The 22793-nt window shown below is 42.0% G+C and overlaps 1 protein-coding gene across 3 annotated transcripts in view; it reads right to left on the reverse strand.

Moving 5' to 3' along the window:
• Window positions 1-22793, reverse strand: part of NIPAL2 (NIPA like domain containing 2) — a 176720-nt gene that overhangs the window by 65799 nt on the left and 88128 nt on the right. For all 3 annotated transcript variants that reach the window (XM_073632028.1, XM_073632027.1, XM_073632029.1), the window contains exon 5: window positions 4369-4490. In XM_073632028.1, coding sequence (XP_073488129.1) covers window positions 4369-4490 — 122 coding nt within the window. The remainder of the gene's footprint in view (window positions 1-4368; window positions 4491-22793) is intronic.

The raw sequence follows: 22793 nt of genomic DNA on the forward strand, positions 1-22793 counted from the left end.
TGGGAAGAATCTCAGGTATGTTGAGGAAAAATCAATGCAATGTACACCTTTTCATCAAAAAGTTTTTAGAGTCTTATAGGGCAAGGTGGAGAGGAGGGGCAGATGATGTCACATTCTACCCTTATCCAATCAAGACAGCATATAAGGGATAGAAAGAGTAAAATGCAGAGGAAGAATTGATGGAACCTGATTTTATCTCAGAGTGTTAAAGTGTCACTGGATGCGGTAGAGAAGAGGGGCAGATGGATGTTACAAAGTTGCTTAGTTAGGCTGATTGAAAAAAAACACCAGTCCATCTAGTTCAACCAATAAAAAGGGGAAAACAAACAAAAAAGCAAAAACAAAAAAAACACAATTCTATATACACAATTCCATACCCACAGTTGAACCAGAGGAAGGCAAAAAACCTCACAAAAGCATGTTTCAATTTACACCGGCATGAGAAAAAAATTCTTCCTGATCCCCCAAGAGGCAATCGGATGTTCCCTGGATCAATTTTACCAATAAATGTTAGTATCCAGTTATATTATGTACATGTAGGAAAGAATTCAGGCCTTTTTAAAGCAATCTACCGAGCTGGCCATAACCAGCTCTTGAGGGAGTCTATTACACATTTTCACAGCTCTTACTGTGAAGAAGCTTTTCAGTATTTGCAGATTAAATCTCCTTTCCTCTAGATGTAAAGAATGCCCCCTTGTCCTCTGTGATGACCTGCAAGTGAATAACTCAACACCAAGTTCACTATATGGACCACTTATGTATTTGTACATGTTGATCATATCCCCCCTTAATCTCCTCTTCTCAAGAGAGAACAAATTCAGTTCCTCTAATCTTTCCTCATAGCTGAGCTCCTCCATGCCTCTTATCAGTTTGGTTGCCCTTTTCTGCACTTTCTCCAGTTCCCCGATATCATTTTTGAGAATTGGTGCCCAAAACCGAACTGCATATTCCAGATGAGGTCTTACTATTGATTTGTACAGGGGCAAAATTATATCTCTCTCTCTCTGGAGTCCATACCTCTCTTAATACAAGAAAGGACTTTGCTTGCTTTGGAAACCGCAGCTTAGCTTTGCATGCTATTATTGAGCTTGTGATCTCCCAGAACATCCAGATCCTTCTCCACCATTGATTCCCCCAGTTGTACCCACCTAGTATGTATGATGTATACATATTCTTAGTCCCCAATTGCATAACTTTACATTTATCAACAATCAACCTCATTTGCCACATATTTGCCCAATTAAACAGTGCATTGAGGTCGGCTTGTTGGAGACATTCTGTAAGGACGTTATTCCACTTCATAGCTTGGTGTCATCTGCAAACACTGAAATGTTACTTTTAATCCCAGACCCTATATCATTTGTAAAGATATTAAAAAGTGAGGGTCCCAACACTGAACCTTGGGGTACACCACTGATAACCTTAGACCATTCAGAGTAATGCCGCGTACACAGACTTTTCGACCGTACTGGTCCGACGGACCGAGTCTGGCGGACAATTCGACCATGTGTGGGGTTCATCGGACCTGCAGCGGATTTTTTTCGGTCAAAAATCTGACGGACTTTAGATTTGGAACAGGTTTCAAATCTTTATGTCGGAACTCCGCCGGACCCAGTTCCTATTGAAAAGTCCGCTCGTCTGTATGCTAGTCCGACGGACAAAAAACAACGCTAGGGCAGCTACTGGCTATCAACTTCCTTATTTAAGTCCGGTCGTATGTCATCACATACGAATCCGTCGGACTTTGGTGTGATTGTGTGTAGGCAAGTCCGTTCGGAAAGTCCGTCGGACCAGTCCGGTCAAAAAGTCCACTCGTTTAAGTGGCATAAGAATCATTGACCACTACACTCTGAATACGATCTTTTAGCCAGTTTTCTATCCATTTACAAATTGATCTTTCCAGGCCTGTAGACTTTACTTACACATTAGCCGTGTGTGTGGGAATTTTGCAAAATCCAAGTATACCACGTTCACAGCCACAGCCACCCCCCTGTCCAAGGTTTTACTTACCTCCTCATAAAAAGAAATCCGATTTGTCTGACAACTTCTGTCTTTCATAAATCCATGCTGTCTGTTGCTTAAAATATTTAAGCCCCTTAAACATTTACCCTCATCCAATCAAGAAAGCCTTGCATCTCTTTGGTTTTGTACTTCATGTTGTTGTAAATTAAATTTGTATGTCTATGTCCCTGGTGCCCTCAAGGACCCTACATACATTAAAAAGTAATTGTAAAGGGCAAAATATATAAAAAAAAATGTTATACTACCTGCTCTGTGCAATTGTGGCCGGGACCTGCTGATCGGCTGTGCCCAATCACAGCCCAGGGCCCTGTGTTGACAATCAACACAGATCTCTGTACAGATGGAACCATATCTCTGTTTCTTACCCCTGAAAAGCAGGGATAAGAAACAAGGAGATCTTTAGTAAAAAGCAGCACACATTACACATTGTTAGGCACACATTTAACTATTTGCTTGACCCTAGATGTTAACCCCTTCCCAGCCATTATTATTAGTACAGTGACAGTGTATATTATTATCACTGATCGCTGTATTAGTGTCACTGGTGATGTCAGTGGCAGTTAGTCAATTCCTCCCAGTGTCAGATTGCCCACCGCACGTTCGCAGTCCCATTATAAGTTGCTGATCAGCATCATTAGTAGTATCAAACCCCAAAAAAATTCCAGTACATATACCATTGTTTGTAGGCAATATAAATTTCAAGCAAACCAATCAATATACACTTATTGGATTTTATTTACCAAAGAATACATTTCGGCAAATTTATGAAGAAATTACATTTTAAAAAAAATGTTTTTCAATATCTTTTATAATAGAAAGTAAAAATGTTTTTTTTTCTAAATGTTCTGTCTTTTTTTATTTATATAAATAAAAATAAAATACCACCAAAAGAAAGCTCTATTTGTGTGAAAAAAAATAAATATCGAATTTCATTTGTGTACAGTGTGCTGAATAGCATAAAAAGGTCTGGCCATAAAGGGGGTAAAACCTTCCAGAGCTGAAGTGGTTATAGGAGCATTTGTAATACGGTTATAAATATACCTGAAACTACAAATCAAGCATGTATCTTCACACGCAGCTTTGTAAATGCTGCTTTCCAAAGTGCAAATTTCCCAGATTGAGGTCATATGCTATCTGAACTAACAAAATTCTCTGGAACAGAGTTCTTGTCTCGGTGGACTTGTTGGGAGACACATGCCTAAGATTTAAAAAGTGTGTTTACTCCCTATGTCCATGATGGGGACATGGAATTAAACTGTACGCAAAGCCAAAACTTTGTTGGACAGAATGGTCTAGGGTCAGATTTTTACTGCTGGCTATATTGAGTGTATAGTCTCTCTCTCTCTCTCATATATATATATATATATATATATATATATATATATATATATATATATATATATACACATACATACATACATACTTGTCCTGGTTATGAATAGTGTCAACACTAAACGTGAAGGAAAATCTAAAATTGGGAGTTGTGGCCAGAGCAGAAAAAGAGGAGCCGTCTTGCAATAGGGAATACTATAGGGTATAAGAGATGACAGGGTTTTAGACATTCCCTTCTTTAACTATACTGAAAAAAGTTTCAGCATAAGAAACGTTTAAAGCAGTACTAAATCCAGAACTGATCAATCCCCAGGCCAATGGTATCTGGCCTGGACCTGATGATCGCTCATGGTCGGGAAGGCTCTGACGTCATTACAGCCACCTTTCAAACTTTCACCATGAGATGCTGTGTTATAAAACAGGCAATCTGTGGGAAAAACGCACAGATTAATTCCCAGTGTTCCAGTTTGTCAATTGTGAGAGATTCGTTTTTATGTCTGCATTTCTAGTTTTAATTGCAGCAATAGCATAATGAAGTCGGCACCACTCTCTGCACCAATATACTGTGAATGAATGGCGCCAGGATGACATCTCTCTATTGGGTAGAGCTGTGACACCCTGCGTTCTCAGTAGAACCCTCAGTCTTCCAGGGTGAATAACACTGGGCATCATTCAGCCTAGTAGACTAAAGACAAAGAGGCACTGTGGAGGACTGCTCCAGATTACAGGTGAACATTGCAGCCAGAGGGTTTTGTTTTTTATTTGTTTTTTTTAAATAGCACAGGGACATTATTAACAAAAAAAAAAAAAAAAAAAAAAAAAAAAAAGGAGTTTATCCTGGAGTTTTGAGGATGCTAAAAACTACCATAAATAAAATATATTATGCATAAGACTTGCTTCAATACATTTTAATTTAAAATGTTCAAAATTCTGATCTGTCATCATTAATATTTATATTAGAGTTTTTAATAACAATAATAAAAAATAAATAAAATAAAATAAAAAGAAACTTACCAAGTAAATTAAGAACTGCCAGCTCATAATATATCGCTGTACTTTCAATGCTGTTATATCCTGAGATACATTAGGTGAAAATGTCACCAGAAGATATGTTCCTGTAACTGCTAAGGCCCCACCTGTCAAAGCAAACAAGAATTTTAGAAAAATAGATAAAAAAAGACATCTGGATTTAGCTGTTTACCTTAGAGCAAAGTAGTTCAGCACTATACACAAAACAATCTATGGAGTATATACTGTTTTAGTGTAGTTATGGTTCAATCCCAAACTGTTTAAGGGATTCTTTACTGTAAGAGTGGTAAGGATGTGGAACTCCCTTCCACAGTTGGTGGTGTCAGCAGGGAACATAGGTTTTTAAATGTGTTTTTAGCAAGTGCAATGTACAGAGATATGAAAAAAGTAGTCACTTTTAGACACTTACCTGTCCTGGGATCCTGACAGACAGCAAACTTCTGATAGACGGCACCAGGGTGCAGTCTCCCAGAGGTGGGGATGGGTACTTGTCAAAAACAGGTACCCGTTCCCCCCCTGAAAGGTGCCATCTGGGGGGGGGGGGGGGGACAGATCAGCAAACCTCCACTTTTGGGTGGAATGCTTTAAACCACATTGAAAATCTGTGGAATGACTTGAAGACTGCAGTCACCATCAAATGTAACTGAACTTGAGCAGTTCTGCAAAGAAGAATGGGCAGATATTGCAAAGTCTAGATGTGCAAAGTTAGTAGAGACATATCCCAACAGACTAAAGGCTGTAATTAAAGAAAAAGGTGGTTCAACAAAATACTGACATAAGGGGTGATCCTTTTTCCAACTCAGAGATCCTGTTTTTGATTTTTTGAATTTTTTTCTGACATGTTGGGGTTATATCTTTCACTTCTATGTTATAAGTTGCACTAGTAAATACAGCTGGATAAAACAAAAACTGTGTCTGTCTTCATTTCAGGCTGCAAAGCAACAAAATGTGATTATTTTAAAAGGGGGGTGATTCTTTCTATATCTACTGTATGCATAAGGCTGTGGCCCATAGGTAGAGGTTTAAAAAATAAATATCTTCCTCTGCACTCTTCAGTTCCATCTGCTCACCCCTGTTACTACTGTGTTCTGTAGGAACATAGGGAAGGGACTACAGAAGGTGGCGGAGGACCGTGATCAGTGGTGCAGGCAGCAGGTGATGTGAGTAATGCACATCCTCTTTGCGGAGGGAAGCAATTTATACAAATCTCTTTGTATTGATCGAATTTGTGTTGATTTAGGGCCCATTCACATGTTGTCTAAATCACTGCATTTAGATGTGTACGGCATATAGTTTTATAGGCATCTAAATGCAGCACTATAAGAATCAATGGGGTTATACACAAAGCTGCGCCTACAAACGAAAATGTGTGCAACGCTTAGTGGTGCATCCGAGCCGTACATGTCTGCAGATTTTATGTGTGTACATTTCTAAACCCATGTAAATGCACACAGGGCCAGATTAAGAACATCATGGGCCTGGTGCTGAGGATTTTGGTGGGGCTTTTTATAAAATAAATAAATAAATAAAAATGCAATTTTTTTTATAGCAAATTAAATAAAATAGAGAGAGAGGATAAGAGAGACGGAAAGGGGATGAGAGAGGGATGAGGAGTAAGGGAGGTAGGATGAGAGAGAGAGAATTGTGGAGGGTATGAGAGTGGGCACTATGTACAGGAGAGGAGTGTGGAGGGTATGCCAATGGGCAGTATGTACAGGAGAGGAGTGTGGAGGGTATGCCAATGGGCAGTATGTACAGGAGAGGAGTGTGGAGGGGATGACAGTTGGGTAGGATGTACAGGAGAGGAGTGTGGGGAGTATGATGGGGGCAGTATGTACAGGTGAGGAGTGTGGAAGGTATTATGGGGGCAGTATGTACAGGAGAGGAGTGTGGAGGGTATGACAGTGGGCGGTATGTACAGGAGAGGAGTGTGGAGGGTATGCCAATGGGCAGTATGTACAGGAGAGGAGTGTGGAGGGGATGACAGTTGGGTAGGATGTACAGGAGAGGAGTGTGGGGAGTATGATGGGGGCAGTATGTACAGGTGAGGAGTGTGGAAGGTATTATGGGGGCAGTATGTACAGGAGAGGAGTGTGGAGGGTATGACAGTGGGCGGTATGTACAGGAGAGGAGTGTGTTTGGTATGACAGCTGTACAGTAGAGGAGTTTATGAAAGTGGGCAGTATGTACAGCAGAGCAGTGTGGAGGGTATGATACTGAGCAGTATGTACAGGAGACAAGTGTGGAGGGTAAGGCAGTGGGCAGTATGCACAGGAGAAGAGTGTGGAGGATAGGACAGTGGGCAGTATGTACAGGAGAAGAGTGTGGAGGATAGGACAGTGGGCAGTATGCACAGGAGAGGAATGTGGAGGGTACGACAGTGGGCACTATGTACAGGAGAGAAGTGTATGACAGTGAGAAGTACGTACAGGAGAGGAGTGTGGAGGGTCAATCTATGTACGGGCTAGCTGGTTGTACACAAGTCAATCTATGAATCGACTTGAGTACAACCAGCCAAGTCGATTAATAGATTGACTTGTGTACAACCAGAAGGTGGGTGTGAGGTGGTCATGGAGGGATATCAATCAGCGGTGGGGGGAGTAACTGGGAGTGATATCTTTTGGAGTAGGGTCTGTCATCTGCAGGTTGGGAAATGGTCACCTGTGATATAAGTTAAAGGGAGGTGGCTAACATGGGAAGTGGCTTTGGAGTGATCTGGTTGGTGGCGAGTGTAAAATGGATGAATGCTTACTGCCCTCTGAAAAGTGATCTGTAGTGTATTGGTTTTCAACGAGTGGTATAGCAGCAGCTGACAGGCGTTCATGAGGTGCTACTGCCGCCTCCTTGTTTTTTTACATTGCTGAATTTACAGCTGTGAAGTAACGGCTATGGCATTCGTACAGCCCTGTCCAAATGTATTTTTAAGATTTGGGTCAGGGATGTGCGGTGAGGTCAGTGGCCGGTGAGGCACTGGCTAGTATCAGAGCCAAATACACACGGGTTACATACACCGTGAACGTTAGAGTGAGAGCAATAATTCTAGCATTAGACCTCCTCTGTAACTCTAAACATGTAACCTGTAAAGTATGGAGATTTTTAAGTACTGACATAAAATGTTTGACATGCAGGAGAGAAGTGTCAGAATTGGCCTGGGTGGCAAGGGGTTAATTACTACAAGTTATATACAAATAATTTTTATATATTGTTTTAAGGTAATTTACTATATTTTTAAAAACTGTACGCAAGCAGGTGGCTTAACGGACAAATTACTGAAAAATTACTGAAATTTGAAGTTATGACTTCCAACCAGTAATTTCACAGACACATGCCCCCTTCTATGACACTGCAGTGAGAGGCGTGTGAGAAGCGTGCCTCCACTGCAACATTTTTATTAGACAGCTAGGGCCAATGGTACTTTACCATTGGTCCAAGACTCCAAGCTGTCCATTGAGCTCAGTGCCTCTGACAAGAAGTGAGGAGAGGCACTGTGAGCTCATCCTCTCAGTCTGCTGCAAACAGAGTGTGCCAGCTTGTATTTAAACTGGCCATTCTGTATATAGCTTCTGACAGGCAGCACAAGGAGTCCTGTATCTCCAGAACCATAGGTCCTAAGAGCCCCAGTGGTGGGGTAGGTCTTCGGCTACCGACCCCCCCCAAATTTGGGGTCTCTACGACCCTCGAAACTCGATCGTTTTGTTTTTTTTTTGTGATTTTTTTTTTTTTGGGAAATAGGCCTATCTTAAGGTAAGGGGCTTGGATCTGCAGCTCCAATACCCCCTATGTTAATCTGGCACTGAATGTATATACACATGTAAAGTCATTAGAAGAATTGTATGCTGAGCCTAAGTACTTTAGGTGTGTATTTTCTGCTGGGTCTGCCAGCAAGAACCTCTGTTCTGTGCAGAAACTACACATATGTGAATGAACCCTTAAGAGTTTAAGAAAACCTGTACAGAGGAAGTGTTGATGCTGCCTTTGTCCCCTTCTGCTCCAGGTCAGCAATGACAGTCTCTGCATTTCTTTTGGAGCATTTTTATTTCCTAAATCTGTATCATCTCATCTCAAGCAAGTGACATTTGGTGCTAAATTGTTACTGTATCAAATGAAAACTAAAATCCAAGCAGGGATCATGAAACCTATAAAAGATATAATAAAGAAAACAGCATTTACAGCTGTGTATACATAAATCATGGCCAGTGCTGCAATATCATACATTATCAGACAAAACAATAGAATAACCAGGCCCCAAACCTACACAAAAATAAAGCAGAGATAAGCCGAATCACTAAAATTAAGTTTTAACAGGTTAATGTAATTTCAGAATTTGTTTTTTAACTTTTAAAATCGAAAGCTGAAATTAATATAACACTTGATGATCCTGCCACAGAAGTCCTTGTTCAGGCACTTCCTATAATGAGGTAATAACAGTTCTCAATTCTGCTCCTGCATTATCACTAGTGATGAGCTTAGGCATTTTCGGCCATGAGTATGAACCTGTCTGAGCTATCTTGTTGGGAAGCTGTCAAAGCCAACAGCCAATCATAGGCGGCCGAGACTCCACAGCCACATGTATGCGTGGGGCATGTATACGTACGGCTGTGGGGCAGGGAATGCCTTGAAAAAGTATTAATACCCCTTAAAATTTTCCACATTTTATCATGCTACAACCAAAAACGTAAATGTATTTTATTGGGATTTTATGTGATAGACCAAGATAAATTGGTACATAATTGTGAAGTGGAAGGAAAATGATAAATGGTTTTCAATTTTTTTTTACAAATAAATGTGTGAAAAGTGTGGCATGCATTTGTATTCAGCCCCCCTAAATCAATACTTTGTAGAATCGCCTTTCGCTGCAATTACAGCTGCAAGTCTTTTTGGGGATGTCTCTACCAGCTTTGTACATCTATACGGTGACATTTTTGCCCATTCTCCTCTGAAAAATAGCTCAAGCTCTGTCAGATTGGATGGAGAGCGTCTTTGAACAGCAATTTTCAAATCTTGCCACAGATTCTCAATTGAAACTAGGGCTGGACTTTGAGAGGGCCATTCTAAACACATGTGCGGTGATCATCATTCTTTCTAGGAGTCATGCCTGTGATTGTTACGCCGCGTACACACGATCGGATTTTCAGACGGGAAATGTTGGATGTGAGCTTGTTGGCGGTAAGTCCGACTGTGTGTATGCTCCATCGGGCATTTGTTGGCGGACTTTCCGCCAACAAATGTTGGCTAGCAGGTTCTCAAATTTTCCACCAACAAATGTATGTTGCCAGACTTTCCAATCATGTGTACACAAGTCTGTCGCACAAAAGTCCACGCATGCTCGGAATCAAGTACGAGCCAGAAGCGCTCGTTCTTGTAAAACTAGCATTCGTAATGGAGATATCATATACGTCTTGTACATAACTACGTTTGTAATTGTTGGCCAACATTTGTGTGACCGTGTGTATGCAAGACAAGTTGGAGCCAACACCCTTCGAACAAAAATCCACGGTTTTGTTGTCGGAAAGTCCGATCGTGTGTGTATGGGGCATAAGGGTCTTGCAATGTCTCATGGGACGTGTAGTTTCACCACAGTTGGAGGGCCGAAGTTGCCTACCCCTGATCTAAACCATTCCATTGTAGCTCTGGCTGTATGTTTAGGGTCATTGTCCTGCTGGAAGGTGAACCTCCCCCCATTTTTCGCAAAATCTAATGCCGCGTACACACGATTGGATTTTCCGATGGGAAATGTTCGATGGGAGCCTGTTGTTGTAAATTCCGACCGTGTGTAGGCTCCATCGGACATTTTCCGTTGGAATTTCCGACAAACAAAATTTGAGATCTGGATCTTAAATTTTCCGACAACAAAATCCGTTGTTGTAAATTCTGATTGCGTGTAACACAATTCCGACGCACAAAGCTCCACGCATGCTCGGAATCAAGCAGAAGAGCCATACTGGCTATTGAACTTCATTTTTCTCGGCTCGCCGTACGTGTTGTACGTCACCGCGTTCTTGACGTTCGGAATTTCCGATAAGATTTGTGTGATCGTGTGAATGTAAGACAAGTTTGAGCCAACATCCATCAGAAAAAAACATGGATTTTCTTGTCGGAATGTGTGATTGTGTGTACGCGGCATAACAGGTTTTCTTCTAAGATTGCCCTGTCTTTGGCTCAATCCGGGTTCCCATCAACTCTGACCAGCTTCCCTGTCCCTGCCGAAGACAGCATGATGCAACATGATGCTGCCACCAGGTTTCACAGTGGGGATGATGTGTTCAGGGTGATGTGCAGTGTTAGTTTTCCGCTGCATTTGCTTTTAGGCAAAAAAGTTAAATTTTGGTTTCATCTGACCAGAGCACCTTCTTTCACATGTTTGCTGTGTCCCCCACATGGCTTTTCCCAAACTGCAAATGGGACTTCTTATTTCTTTCTTTCAACAATGGTTTTCTTCTTGCCTTGATAAAGACCAGATTTGTGGAGTGCATGGCTAATAGTTGTCCTGAGGACAGATTCTCCCACCTGAGCTGTGGATCTCTGCAGCTCCTCCAGAGTTACCATGGGCCCTTTGGCTGCTTCTCTAATTAATGCCCTCCTTGCCTGGCCTGTCGGTTTATGTGGACAGCCATGTCTTGGTAGGTTTGCAGTTGTGTCATACTCTTTCCATTTTCCGATGATGGATTGAACAGTGCTCTGTGAGATGTTCAAAGCTGGGATATTTTTTTTTTTTATAACCTAACCCTGCTTTAAACTTCTCCACAACTTTATCCCTGGTGTGTTCCTTGGCCTTCATGATGCTGTTTGTTCACTAAGGTTCTAACAAACCTCTGGGGGCTTCACAGAACAGCTGTATTTATACTGAGATTAAATTACACACTGGTGACTTCTGAAGGCAATTGGTTCCACTAGATTTCAGTTAGGGGTACCAGAGTAAAGGGGGCTGAATGCACGCCACACTTTCCAGAGATTTATTTGTAAAAAAAATTGAAAACTATTTTCCTTCCACTTCACAATTATGTGGCACTTTGTGTTGGTCTATCACATAAAATCCCAATAAAATACATTTACGTTTTTGGTTGTAATATGACAAAATGTGGAAAATTTCAAGGGGTATAAATACTTTTTCAAGGCACTGTATACGTAATCCTTTAGCCTGGTTTCACACATGTGCGGTGCGAATTGAAGCTCAGGTTTCACTGGGGAGATAACAATCTCCTGTTCAACGGATTCATTGCGTTTTTGCTCAGGATCAGTGAGCAGGGAGAGGGGGAGGGAGGGGGGGGGAGAGGGGGAGGTGTAGTGAGGAGAAAGAGAAAATCCTTGTTCAGAACGCAATGCATCTGCGAATCAGATGCGTTCCCATAGGAGATAATAGGCTTGTAGTTCGCACCGCAATGCCCAAAAAACGCACACGTTTTTTGTGCAATGCGCAGTGCGAATGCAACGCACATATGTGAACCAGATGCATTCATATGAATGTATTTTAAAATGTCCTGCGAATTAGATGCGGTGTAAGCCGCATCTAATTCGCATAGGTGTGAACCCGGGCTTACTGAACATCAACGATGCTGTTTTGTCTGGCAGGGGAGACTGAATGATAAAGCTGACTGTATAGAGGTAAAGGCCTTTGGTAGATAAAATATATTTTCCATAAACAGTATCTCAAAAAAGTGAGTACCCCCCTCACATTTTTGTAAATATTTTATTATAAATTTTCATGTGACAACACTGAAGAAATGACACTTTGCTACAATGTAAAGTAGTGAGTGTACAGCTTGTAGAACAGTGTAAATTTGCTGTCAAAATAACTCGACACACAGCCATTAATGTCTAAACCGCTGGCAACAAATTGGGCCCAATTAGCCATTTTCCCCTCGCCAGTATCATGTGACTCGTTAGTGTTACAAGGTCTCAGGTGTGAATGGGGAGCAGGTGTGTTAAGTTTGGTGTTATCGCTCTCACTCTCTCATACTGGTCATTGGAAGGTCAACATGGCACCTCATGGCAAAGAACTCTGAGGATTTAAAAAAAAAATTGCTGCTCTACATGAAGATGGCCTAGGCTATAAGAAGATTGCCAAGACCCTGAAACTGAGCTGCAGCACAGTGGCCAAGACCATGCAGCGGTTTAACAGGACATGTTCCACTCAGGACAGGCCTCGCCATGGTCGACCAAAGATGTTGAATGCACGTGCTCAGCGTCCTATTTAGAGGTTGTCTGGGAAATAGACATATGAGTACAGCCAGCATTGCTGCAGAGGTTGAAGGGGTGGGGGGTCAGCCTGTCAGTGCTCAGACCATACGCTGCACATTGCATTAAATTGGTCTGCATGGCTGTTGTCCCAGAAGGAAGCCTCTTCTAAAGATGATGCGCAAGAAAGCCCGCAAACAGTTTGCTGAGGACTAAGACTAAGAACGTGGATTACTGGAACCATGTCCTGTGGTCTGATGAGACCAAGACAGACTTGTTTGGTTCAGATGGTGTCAAGCACGTGTGGCGGCAACCAGCTGAGCAGTAAAAAGACAAGTGTGTCTTGCCTACAGTCAAGCATGGTGGTGGGAGTGTCATGGTCTGGAGCTGCATGAGTGCTGCTGGCACTGGGGACCTACAGTTCATTCAGGGAACCATGAATGCCAACATGTACTGTGACATACTGAAGCAGAGCATGATCTCCTCCATTCGGAGACTGGGCCACAGGGCAGAATTCCAACATGATAATGACCCCAAACACACTTTCAAGACGAGCACTGCCTTACTAAAGAAGCTGAGGGTAAAGGTGATGGACTGGTCAAGCATGTCTCCAGACCTAAACCCTATTGAGCATCTGTGGGGCATCCTCAAATGGAAGGTCTCTAACATCCACCAGCTCTGTGATGTCTTCTAATCTTTATGCTGCAAGCATTAGTAAATAGATAGGCGAGTATATCATATTTACTTGTATTAACCACTTCCGGACCGCCTGCTGTCGTTATATGTTTGTACTTTGACTTTAATCACTGGTGTTTTGGCAGCAGGTAGCTGCATAACCCTGGTATTTTCTTAAACAGCAGGCGGTCCGTTTTAATATAAAAGTGGTCACTGCGGCGGATTCACCACAAGATCACTTTCATCGGTGTCAGGAGAGGTGCCCCCCTTTTTTTTGTTTATAGCGCAAAAAAAAAAAAAAAAAAAACAGCAGAGGTGATCAAATTCCACCAAAAGAAAGCTCTATTTGTGGGAAAAAAAAGGACGTCAATTTTGTTTGGGAGCCACGTCGCACGACCGCGCAATTGTCAGTTAAAGCGACGCAGTGCCGAATCACAAAAAGTGCTCTGGTCAGGAATGGGGTAAATTCTTCCGGGGCTGAAGCGGTTAAGTATACCTAAACTGTATGGTCAAAAGTTTGTGGACAGCTGAGCATGCCACCTATATGATCCTGTGGGTCATCCCATTTCAAATCCATGAGAATTATGTGATTTCTCAGCAAAATAAAGCATGGAGACATGGATAACTGGGCGAGTTTCCTTCGAATATTTAAAATGAATTAAATAGACTCTTTGGTTTTTGGTGCACAGATACAGTGTAGTTCCACTTTAATCATTTCTACTACTAAACATGATGCTTGCTTTGTCATGTGTTTACAAAGTAATAAGACGTATGCAACCAGCAAGAATTGATAGAATCCTAGTGAAAGGTACGGCGTGCATTAATTGATCACACATCATAAATGCGGTAAGTGAAACATTTATTTTAAGGCAATTACAGCGTCAGTTACACTATTTATATGAGCCCACGATGCATGTCTATGCATTTCAATGCAGAATGATATACTTGTTCAAATGTAGCCAAACAAATATTTAAGAGATGATACATCTGGAATGCGAGTTCTCTCCGCTTACACCCTTCCCAGAGGAAAAGAAAATTATACAAACTGACAAAGTCCTTTCAACATGAAATAATTACTTCCATATATGACAGTATCTGTCTGATAAGAACGTTTCAGCCAGTCTTCCAAAGCCACTGGCCTGGACCGACCGATTAAATGAGAACAGGCTAGAAGCGGCTAATGCCAGCTGTGGGGCACCAGGCAGGCCGTTCCACCCGAATGATGGGAATGCGTTTCACATGTCTGGTCGGAAGGGTGGCCAGGAGGGGTAATGCTGAGCTCCTCACAGCAGGCCAGATTTTAACGAAGGCAAGAATGTTAAAAGAACATTATATTAGAAAAATATTTATTGTTAAAAGGTGCATGTGTTTTATAAATCTGTTTCTTCTATAAAAAAGAACACATAAGAGTGATATTATATTCAAGAAAGGCTTTCCGCCTTTACCCCCCGTATCTGACTTCTCTGGCTAACATAATGGGGATCTCCACCTCCAAGTTAGATCGGTACATCAGGACACTGGTGCCATTGTTTAACTGCTTCATGTCCAAAGGTCATTGAAGTCTGGATGCCCGGGCCAAATTTAGCAGCAGTCAGTTAACTTGACTATAGACTAATTTGCCCACCTCAGCAAATAAGTTTTCCATTTTTTATGGACATAATGATTTTATTTGGTACGACAGTTTTAAATATGCATTGGCTTTGATTTACTAAAACTGGAGAGTGGAAAATCTGGTGCAGCTCTGCATAGAAACCAATCAGCTTCCAGCTTTTTTTTTTTTTGTCAAAGCTTCATTGAACAAACTGAAGTTAAAAGCTGATTGGCTACCATGCACAGCTACACCAGATTTTTCACTCTCCGATTTTAGCAAATCAACCCCAAAGTACACTCATCGTCCACTTTATTAGGTACACCTTGCTAGTACCGGGTTGGACCCCCTTTTGCCTTCAGAACGGTCGTAATTCTTCGTGGCATAGATTCAACAAGGTGTTGGAAAAATTCCTCAGAGGTTTTGGTCCATAGCGACGTGATAGCAGCATGCAGGTGCAGCAGATTTGTCGACTACACATCCATGATGCAAATCTCCCGAGCAAGATGGATCCATGCTTTCATGTTTACGCCAAATTCTGACCCTACCATCTGAATGTTGCAGATGAAATCGAGACCCATCAGACCAGACAACATTTTTCCAATCTTCTATTGTCCAATTTTTGGTAAGCCTGTGGAACTGTAGCCTCAGTTTCCTGTTCTTAGCTGAAAGCTGAGTGGTACCAGGTGTGGTCTTCTGCTGCTGTAGCCCATCTGCTTCAAGGTTCGACGTGTTGCGCATTCAGAGATGATATTCTGCATACCTTGGTTGTAATGAGTGGTTATTTGAGCTACTGTTGCCCATTCTCCTTTGAACAAGGCAATTTCATCCACACAACTACCGCTCACTGGATAGTTTCTCTTTTTCAAATCATTCCCTGTAAACCCCAGAGATGGTTGTGCATGAAAATCCCAGTAGATCAGCAGTTTTTGAAATACTCAGACCAGCCCGTCTGCCACCAACAACAATGCCACGTTTAAAGTCACTTAAATCCCCTTTCTTCCCCATTCTAATGCTTGGTTTGAACTTCAGCAGGTTGTCTTCACCACGTCTAGATGCCTAAATGCATTTAATTGCTGCCATGTGATTGGCTGATTAGCAATTTTTGTTACCAATCAATTGAACAGGTGTACCTAAGAAAGTGGCCAATGAGTGTATATTCGTAATGTGTGTAAAATATGAAGTATGAAAATCCTGCTCTGTATTTTTATGATAGGCTAATATAGTGGATAAAAAAGAGAGAAAAAATATATAAAGTATTTACAACATGCAATTTTAATATTGTTTTAAACATTTGAAATTACTTTTAATACTATAACTGTATCAGACAATTTCAGTATTAAACAGAGCCATTCAGTCTGGATCTAGAACCAAAGCTGTCCATGACATCTGGATGTGATAGCCATAAACCATGGAAAGTGTTAAAGTGTTGGCTGCTAGCTTTCAAAAGAAAAATGTTCCTCAGAACAAGGCTATTGAGGAACAATAATACAGGGATTGGGAGGGGTTAGGGAAGATATTGTATACTTTCAGTGTGTACACGTTAGCTATAAAAAATCTACAGTCACATTTATGTAAAAGCAATTTTGACACAATTTTTACGTTACTTGCTAATATGTGCCAATGTTTCTTTTTTTTTTTTACTCTTTTTATTAGTGTTTAGTACAGTACAAAATAATGCACACAACAACCATAACATAACAGTCACAGGCACATAAGCAAGGATTTTAGACTGATATATAATGTAGCCTCAAGAACTCTAATGCTGCGTACACACGAGCGGACTTTACGGCAGACTTTGACGGGATTTCGTCGGACAATTCGATCGTGTGTGGGCTCTAGCGGACTTTGTTTTCTCAAAAGTTGGACGGACTTAGATTTGAAACATGTTTCATATCTATCCGACGGACTTGAGTCCGGTCGAAAAGTCCGCTCGTCTGTATGCTAGTTCGACGGACAAAAAGCCACGCTAGGGCAGCTATTGGCTACTGGCTATGAACTTCCTTATTTTAGTCCGGTCGTACGTCATCACGTACAAATTCGACGGACTTTGGTTGATTGTGTGTAGGCAAGTCCATTCATTCAGAAAGTCCATCGTAAAGTCTGTGGAAAAGTCCGCTGGGCAAAGTCTGCCATAAAGTCCGCTCGTGTGTACGCGGCATTACACATACAACACAACTTAAAAGGAACTGGTATATCATAGACCATTCTGGTGAGCATTTTCAGGAGTAGAAAAGAGCCCTATGCACCCGGTAAGCATTACTCAGCACAAATTTATAAGGGGATCAACCATCCACCGCCATCGAGGGCTCAGCTAGCCATTTGACCCATACCTTGTCATACTTTTTGGGGCAACCTCTATTATATGTATCCTTATAATATGGTAGGGCTTTGTTAGCTTGCAATTTCCAGTAGGGAATGGAGGGAGAGGATTTTTGTTTCCAGCAGAGCGTAATGGCTTTCCTTGCATAAAATTGTAGGAGACCAGTCATGGTTCTCTCTGCTATTCTAGGAATTATTTCTTCAATCAGGTCTAGCAGGCAAATCCTTGGAGAAAGGGCAATGGGGTGTCAGCCAGTGAATTTATTACTTGCAGTACCCATGTCCAAAACTGAACTATTTCAGGACAGGACCAGAATATATGTAGAAAGTCCCCTTGAGGATGGGCACAGCGCCAACGTGCTGGGGAATGGGCAGGTCCCATTTTTGTGCAGTCTATACGGGGTAAGGTGAGCCCCGTGAACAATTTTAAATTGGATGAGGCAATCTCATAGGGAGACTAGGATTTTAAACCTAACCCAACTAAGGAACATCAGTAAGCCAGCGCTTACGAAGTGCAGATAGCTTAGGAGATGATACTCTGAGGAGATGGGCATAAAGAGCATTCATAACTAGTAATTCTTTCCAAGTCTGAGGTCGCCAGCTGGGCCTCACCTGGTGGAAATTGGCTTCTGAAAGCATGGGAGGGTTGTAGATATCTGAAATGATACGTTGGGGGGGCGTTGTTATGCCCCGTACACACGGTCGGACATTGATCGGACATTCCGCAAACAAAATCCATGGATTTTTTCTGACGGATGTTGGCTCAAACTTGTCTTGCATACACACGGTCACACAAAGTTGTTGGAAAATCTGATCGTTCTAAACGCGGTGACGTAAAACACGTACCTCAGGACTATAAGCGGGGCAGTAGCCAATAGCTTTCATCTCTTAATTTATTCTGAGCATGCGTGGCACTTTGTGCGTCGGATTTGTGTACACATGATCGGAATTTCCGACAACGGATTTTGTTGTCGGAAAATTTTATAGCAAGCTCTCAAACTTTGTATGTCGGAAATTCCGATGGAAAATGTGTGATGGAGCCCACACACAGTCGGAATTTCCGGCAACAAGGTCCTATCACACATTTTCCATTGGAAAATCCGACCGTGTGTACAGGGCATTACTGTGCCAATGTTTAAATCATGTTCATATACAGATTTGTAAATTCTGGCATCCTGTGTGTAACAAGTTGTGTGATTAGCATCCCTGGTTAAAGCCCAAATCTAGACAGAACCCTTTAGTTTATGATTAGCTAGGGGAAGTAAACAGTCATTAGGATCACAAAGCATTTACTATTTTAGTCATGTGACTATGATTTTTAAATTCCCACTGGACTTGTGTAAAAATACTTGTCATGGTTTTAGAAAATAAGAAATCTAATCCTAGTGTGTTAGCCTAGAGAATTAAAGTGGAATCCTGCTAGATCACTTAGTGCTGGTCCCTTTTGCAGGTATAGCTATGTAAAGGACTCAAAATAAGAACCTATACTGTTTAAAATACAGTAATACATGGTCTTATCCTGCTCTGCACAAGCTCAGTTGCTCTCCATTTATAGGCACTGGCGAGTTTGTAGAGGCCGATCTGCCTTAAGGCGGAATTAAACCCCCCTATCTTTTACAGCCAAGGAAGCCATTTCAGTTTGATCTGCAACTGCCATGGTGCTGCACATGTGATCATTTACGACAGCAGCCATTTGATGGTTTGACAGTTTGGCTGAGGACACAAGTAAATGTGACAGTTATCAGTCATGGCATTCCAGGAATGCAACGGTATTTTTTTTGGAACCTTTAAAATCGATGGGTTTAGTTCCACTTTATGATTTGCTGCTGTTCAGGGGCTCTCAGCTTCAGCAAAATGGCAGCCTCCAGCAAAAAAAAAAACAGGAGGAATGCTGGAGGCAATTTACAGTACACAGTAATAGCGGCCGGAGATATATCAGACACTGCTGATATCGCTGGGTGCCGGCCTGGGCACCAGCAAATATGAGTTGTAATTTGACCGCATCTTTTAAACTTTTGAATTCCAATAGTTTTTATTGAAGAGTAAAATGTACAGTTAACATCTTAAGGCATTAAAATTTTTTGGATAGGTAAATAGGTAGCAAGATGCATTTTTCATTATATTTGCTCAAATTTAGTCTTGCGAGGTACCTCTGACAGCATATTTGCAAGAATGTAGAGTAAACGAGTGAGCAATGTAAACAAAATGTGAGAAAAACTGGAAATAAAAGGAACTAATAAGAAATCAAATAAAATCATACATCTACACAGTCTTGCAAGTATTGTAACGATGAGATCTCCATATATCTATTTAACATAACCAGTCTGTTCTCTTACGAGAAGATTAGGTCGTTTCAAGCCAATCCTAAATTATGATTAATGTTCATCACTTCCTAATTTGTACCACTCAGTCTACAGTTTCCACTTTTAAACTTTTTAAACAAATGTAAGCCTGGTTGCGCTATGAGGAGCATGTCTGCCTTTTGTTTCTGAGCTATTTATCCAATGAGGAGCGGAGGTTTAAAAAGAGTAGAATCAGTCTCTGAGCTATTTACCAAGTTAGGAAAGGTGGTCTGGAGCAAGTTATGCTGCGTACACAGGACCGTTTTTTCCGTCTGAATAAACTTCGAAGTTTTCTCAGACGGAACTCCGGAATTCCATTCAAGCGGTCTTGCCTGCACACGGTCAAACCAAAGTCCGACCGTCCAAAACAAGGTGACGTACAGCACGTACGACGGGACTAGAAAAAAAGGAAGTTCAGTAGCCAATAGCTTCCGTCTCATACTTGCTTCCGAGCTTGCGTCGTTTTTGGTCCGTTGGAATAGCATACAGATGAGTGGTTTTCCCTATAGGAATTGGTTCCGTCGGAAATATTTACTTATTTAGAACATGTTCCATTTCTAGGTCCGTCAGAATTTTTTGAAAAAAAAGTCCGATGAGGCATACACACGATCGGAATAGACGATGAAAAGATTCCGTCAGACTTATGGACATTCCGCTCGTGTGTACGCGGCTTTACTGTTTGATCAAGCGCAAGCTGACCCACATAAAACTAGGTCCAAAATTCGGGTAAGTGGCAGTGTGTTCTTAGTGTGTCTAAGGTGGTTTGGATCACAGAAAACACATGTCAACGGCACGATTGTCTGCATGAAATAAGAGCTCTACTTGGAGGTGGCGATTTACCAGTGGACTGGTGTAGCTAGTGTTAGTACAAAGAAATAAATACAAAAATCAGTCAGGTGACAGAATATTGGAGTAAGCTCGTCTCAGTCTCCGGACTATAGGGATTTGACAGGTTTTTTGTACTTCAGCTAAGTTCAGTTGATCATGTTAAATTACGAGGTGGGACAAGCAGGAGCGTGCAGAGAGAGGGGGGCAACATACGCCTCCTACTGACCTCTCTCCACACCCCCCCCCAAAATCATGTGTCTCAACCATGTCAGCACCATAGTGCTAGCACACCCCTCAGTTCAGGGTGTCTCCTGGCCATAAACCTGCAGAGACCGTCCGATCTCTTTACTTAGTCATTTCTTTGTCACCTGATGTCCAACATATTATCTGTCTTTAAATAAACAACCATAACCAGATAAGACTTAGTGCATAAATAAGTAAGAAAGGAAGGAGAGAAAGAAAAGGAAAGATAGTTTGGAACATACCTGAGGATCTGCGTCCAACTCCACCCCCCGTCAAGGCCCTCCCGACATCACCACATACACTAAGAAATAGAACAGGAGAAGGGGAAGAGACTCCCCTAAACGGTTTTCACCTTATATTACCTCGGATCCTAGTTCACTGCTCCCCTTTGTGGGTCTTTAAGGCATCCTTTCAGGGATGGGTCAGCTAGCTCAGGGAGGGCTATGTCTAAGCTAGAAGGTATATGACTTGGATCTGAAGTATATATTGTCCAGGGTTGCCACACCACGGTGAAGCGGTCTCGAACACCTTTACAGGTGGCAATCCAATCCTCTGCCTCTTGGATATCACCCACCTTGCGATGCCATTCCTCCTTGGATGGAACTTGCGGCCGTTTCCAGTATATGGGGAGAAGCCGCTTTGCTGCATTAAGCAAGTGAGGTAGTATACTTTTTTTGTATTGGTGTATAGGCATGGGAGGAATGTGTAGCAGGTAGTGCACCGGAGAGAGAGGTATGTCAATGCCCATGATATCTTTAATTTGTGATTTGATAGCCTCCCAGTAAGATTTAATCACAGGGCAATCCCACCAAATGTGGAGAAGGGTGCCTTTGTGACCACAACCTCTCCAACATAGATTCGTTGTGGCTGGGTATATTTCTGCTAAACCTGCCAGCACTCAGTACCAGCGCATCAGTATTTTATAATTCATTTCCTGCGTCTTTTGACTTTTTCGTCTTCTGAGTCAATTGAGCTGGACCGAGTGAGTTGATAAAGGGCAGATAATTGAACAGGGGTGAAAACTACTCCCAGGTCTCGTTCCCAAGCTCTAATGTATGGTGGCTTCACTACTGGAGGAGCTAAGCTAAGCAACTGGCACAGTTCAGAGATCATATGTGGAATTGGCTCTTCATCTACGAATAGGCATTCAAAAGGTGAGAGGGAGGAAATATCTCTTATGGAGCCTCCGTGTTGTTTGAAAAAATGGTGGAGTTGCCTATAACGCCAAAAGTCCATAGGGAAACTCCCTGACCGGGCTCTGAGGACTTCTAGGGAGATTAATTTACCACTTTCCATCAATTTACCGCAGCTGGCGCTACTGTCATCCACCCAGGAACCAAATAAAGCTGCCTGTTCCCCAAGCAGAAACCACTGATATCCTCCCAGTGGGGCCAGTGGGGACACAGGGGGCGCCAGAGCCAAATTGGTGTTAAGTCGGTCCCAGGTTTTCAAAAGCTGGATCGTCAATGGAGACGTAAAAGTTGACAACCCCCTGTGCTCCCGGGCCAGCCACGGGGCATATGTCAGATTTCTTCCCGCCATATATTTTTCTAAGGAGACCCATACTTTGGAGTGAGTGTGGAAATGCCAATTAAGTATCCTTTGAAGGACCATAGCTCTATAGTAGTTTTGTGCATCTGGGAGGCTCAGGCCCCCTGTAACCCTGTGGCGTCTCAGTAGTCGAATTGCGATTCTCTGTCTCTTATTATTCCACACAAAGGTGGATATAATACTGGATAATTGAGTAAAAAAGCTCTTAGGTAAAGCCACAGGTGTCATCTGCATATAAAACAGCACACGTGGTAGAACATTCATTATAATAATATTAGGTCTTCCAATCCAAGTGAAGGCTGTCTTAGTCCACTGGATCAGATCTTTCTTCACAGTTGTTATTAGGGAGGGAAAGTTGGTAGTAAATAAGGTTTCAAACCTGTCAGTCAGTCTTATACCTAAGTATTTTAAGGATCATTTAGTCCAAGTGAACGGGAAAGCAGTTTTTAATCGGTCTGTCAGGGAGGGTGTCAGTTGAAAAGGTAATATCCCTGATTTCGTGTAATTGATTTTGAAATGAAAAAAGCTCTCCAAAATTTTGGAGTTCCCGCATCAGATTAGGTAAAGAGACCAGAGGCTCCGTGAGGTGGAATAGCACATCATCGGCATAAGCCGAAAGCTTATGCTCTGTGGGACCCACTGTGAGCCCTTTTATATCTGCGTTTGCCCTAACAGTGTGCAGGAAT

The sequence above is a fragment of the Aquarana catesbeiana genome, linkage group LG05, assembly GCF_042186555.1.
Source record: "Aquarana catesbeiana isolate 2022-GZ linkage group LG05, ASM4218655v1, whole genome shotgun sequence".
Lineage (NCBI taxonomy): Eukaryota > Metazoa > Chordata > Amphibia > Anura > Ranidae > Aquarana > Aquarana catesbeiana.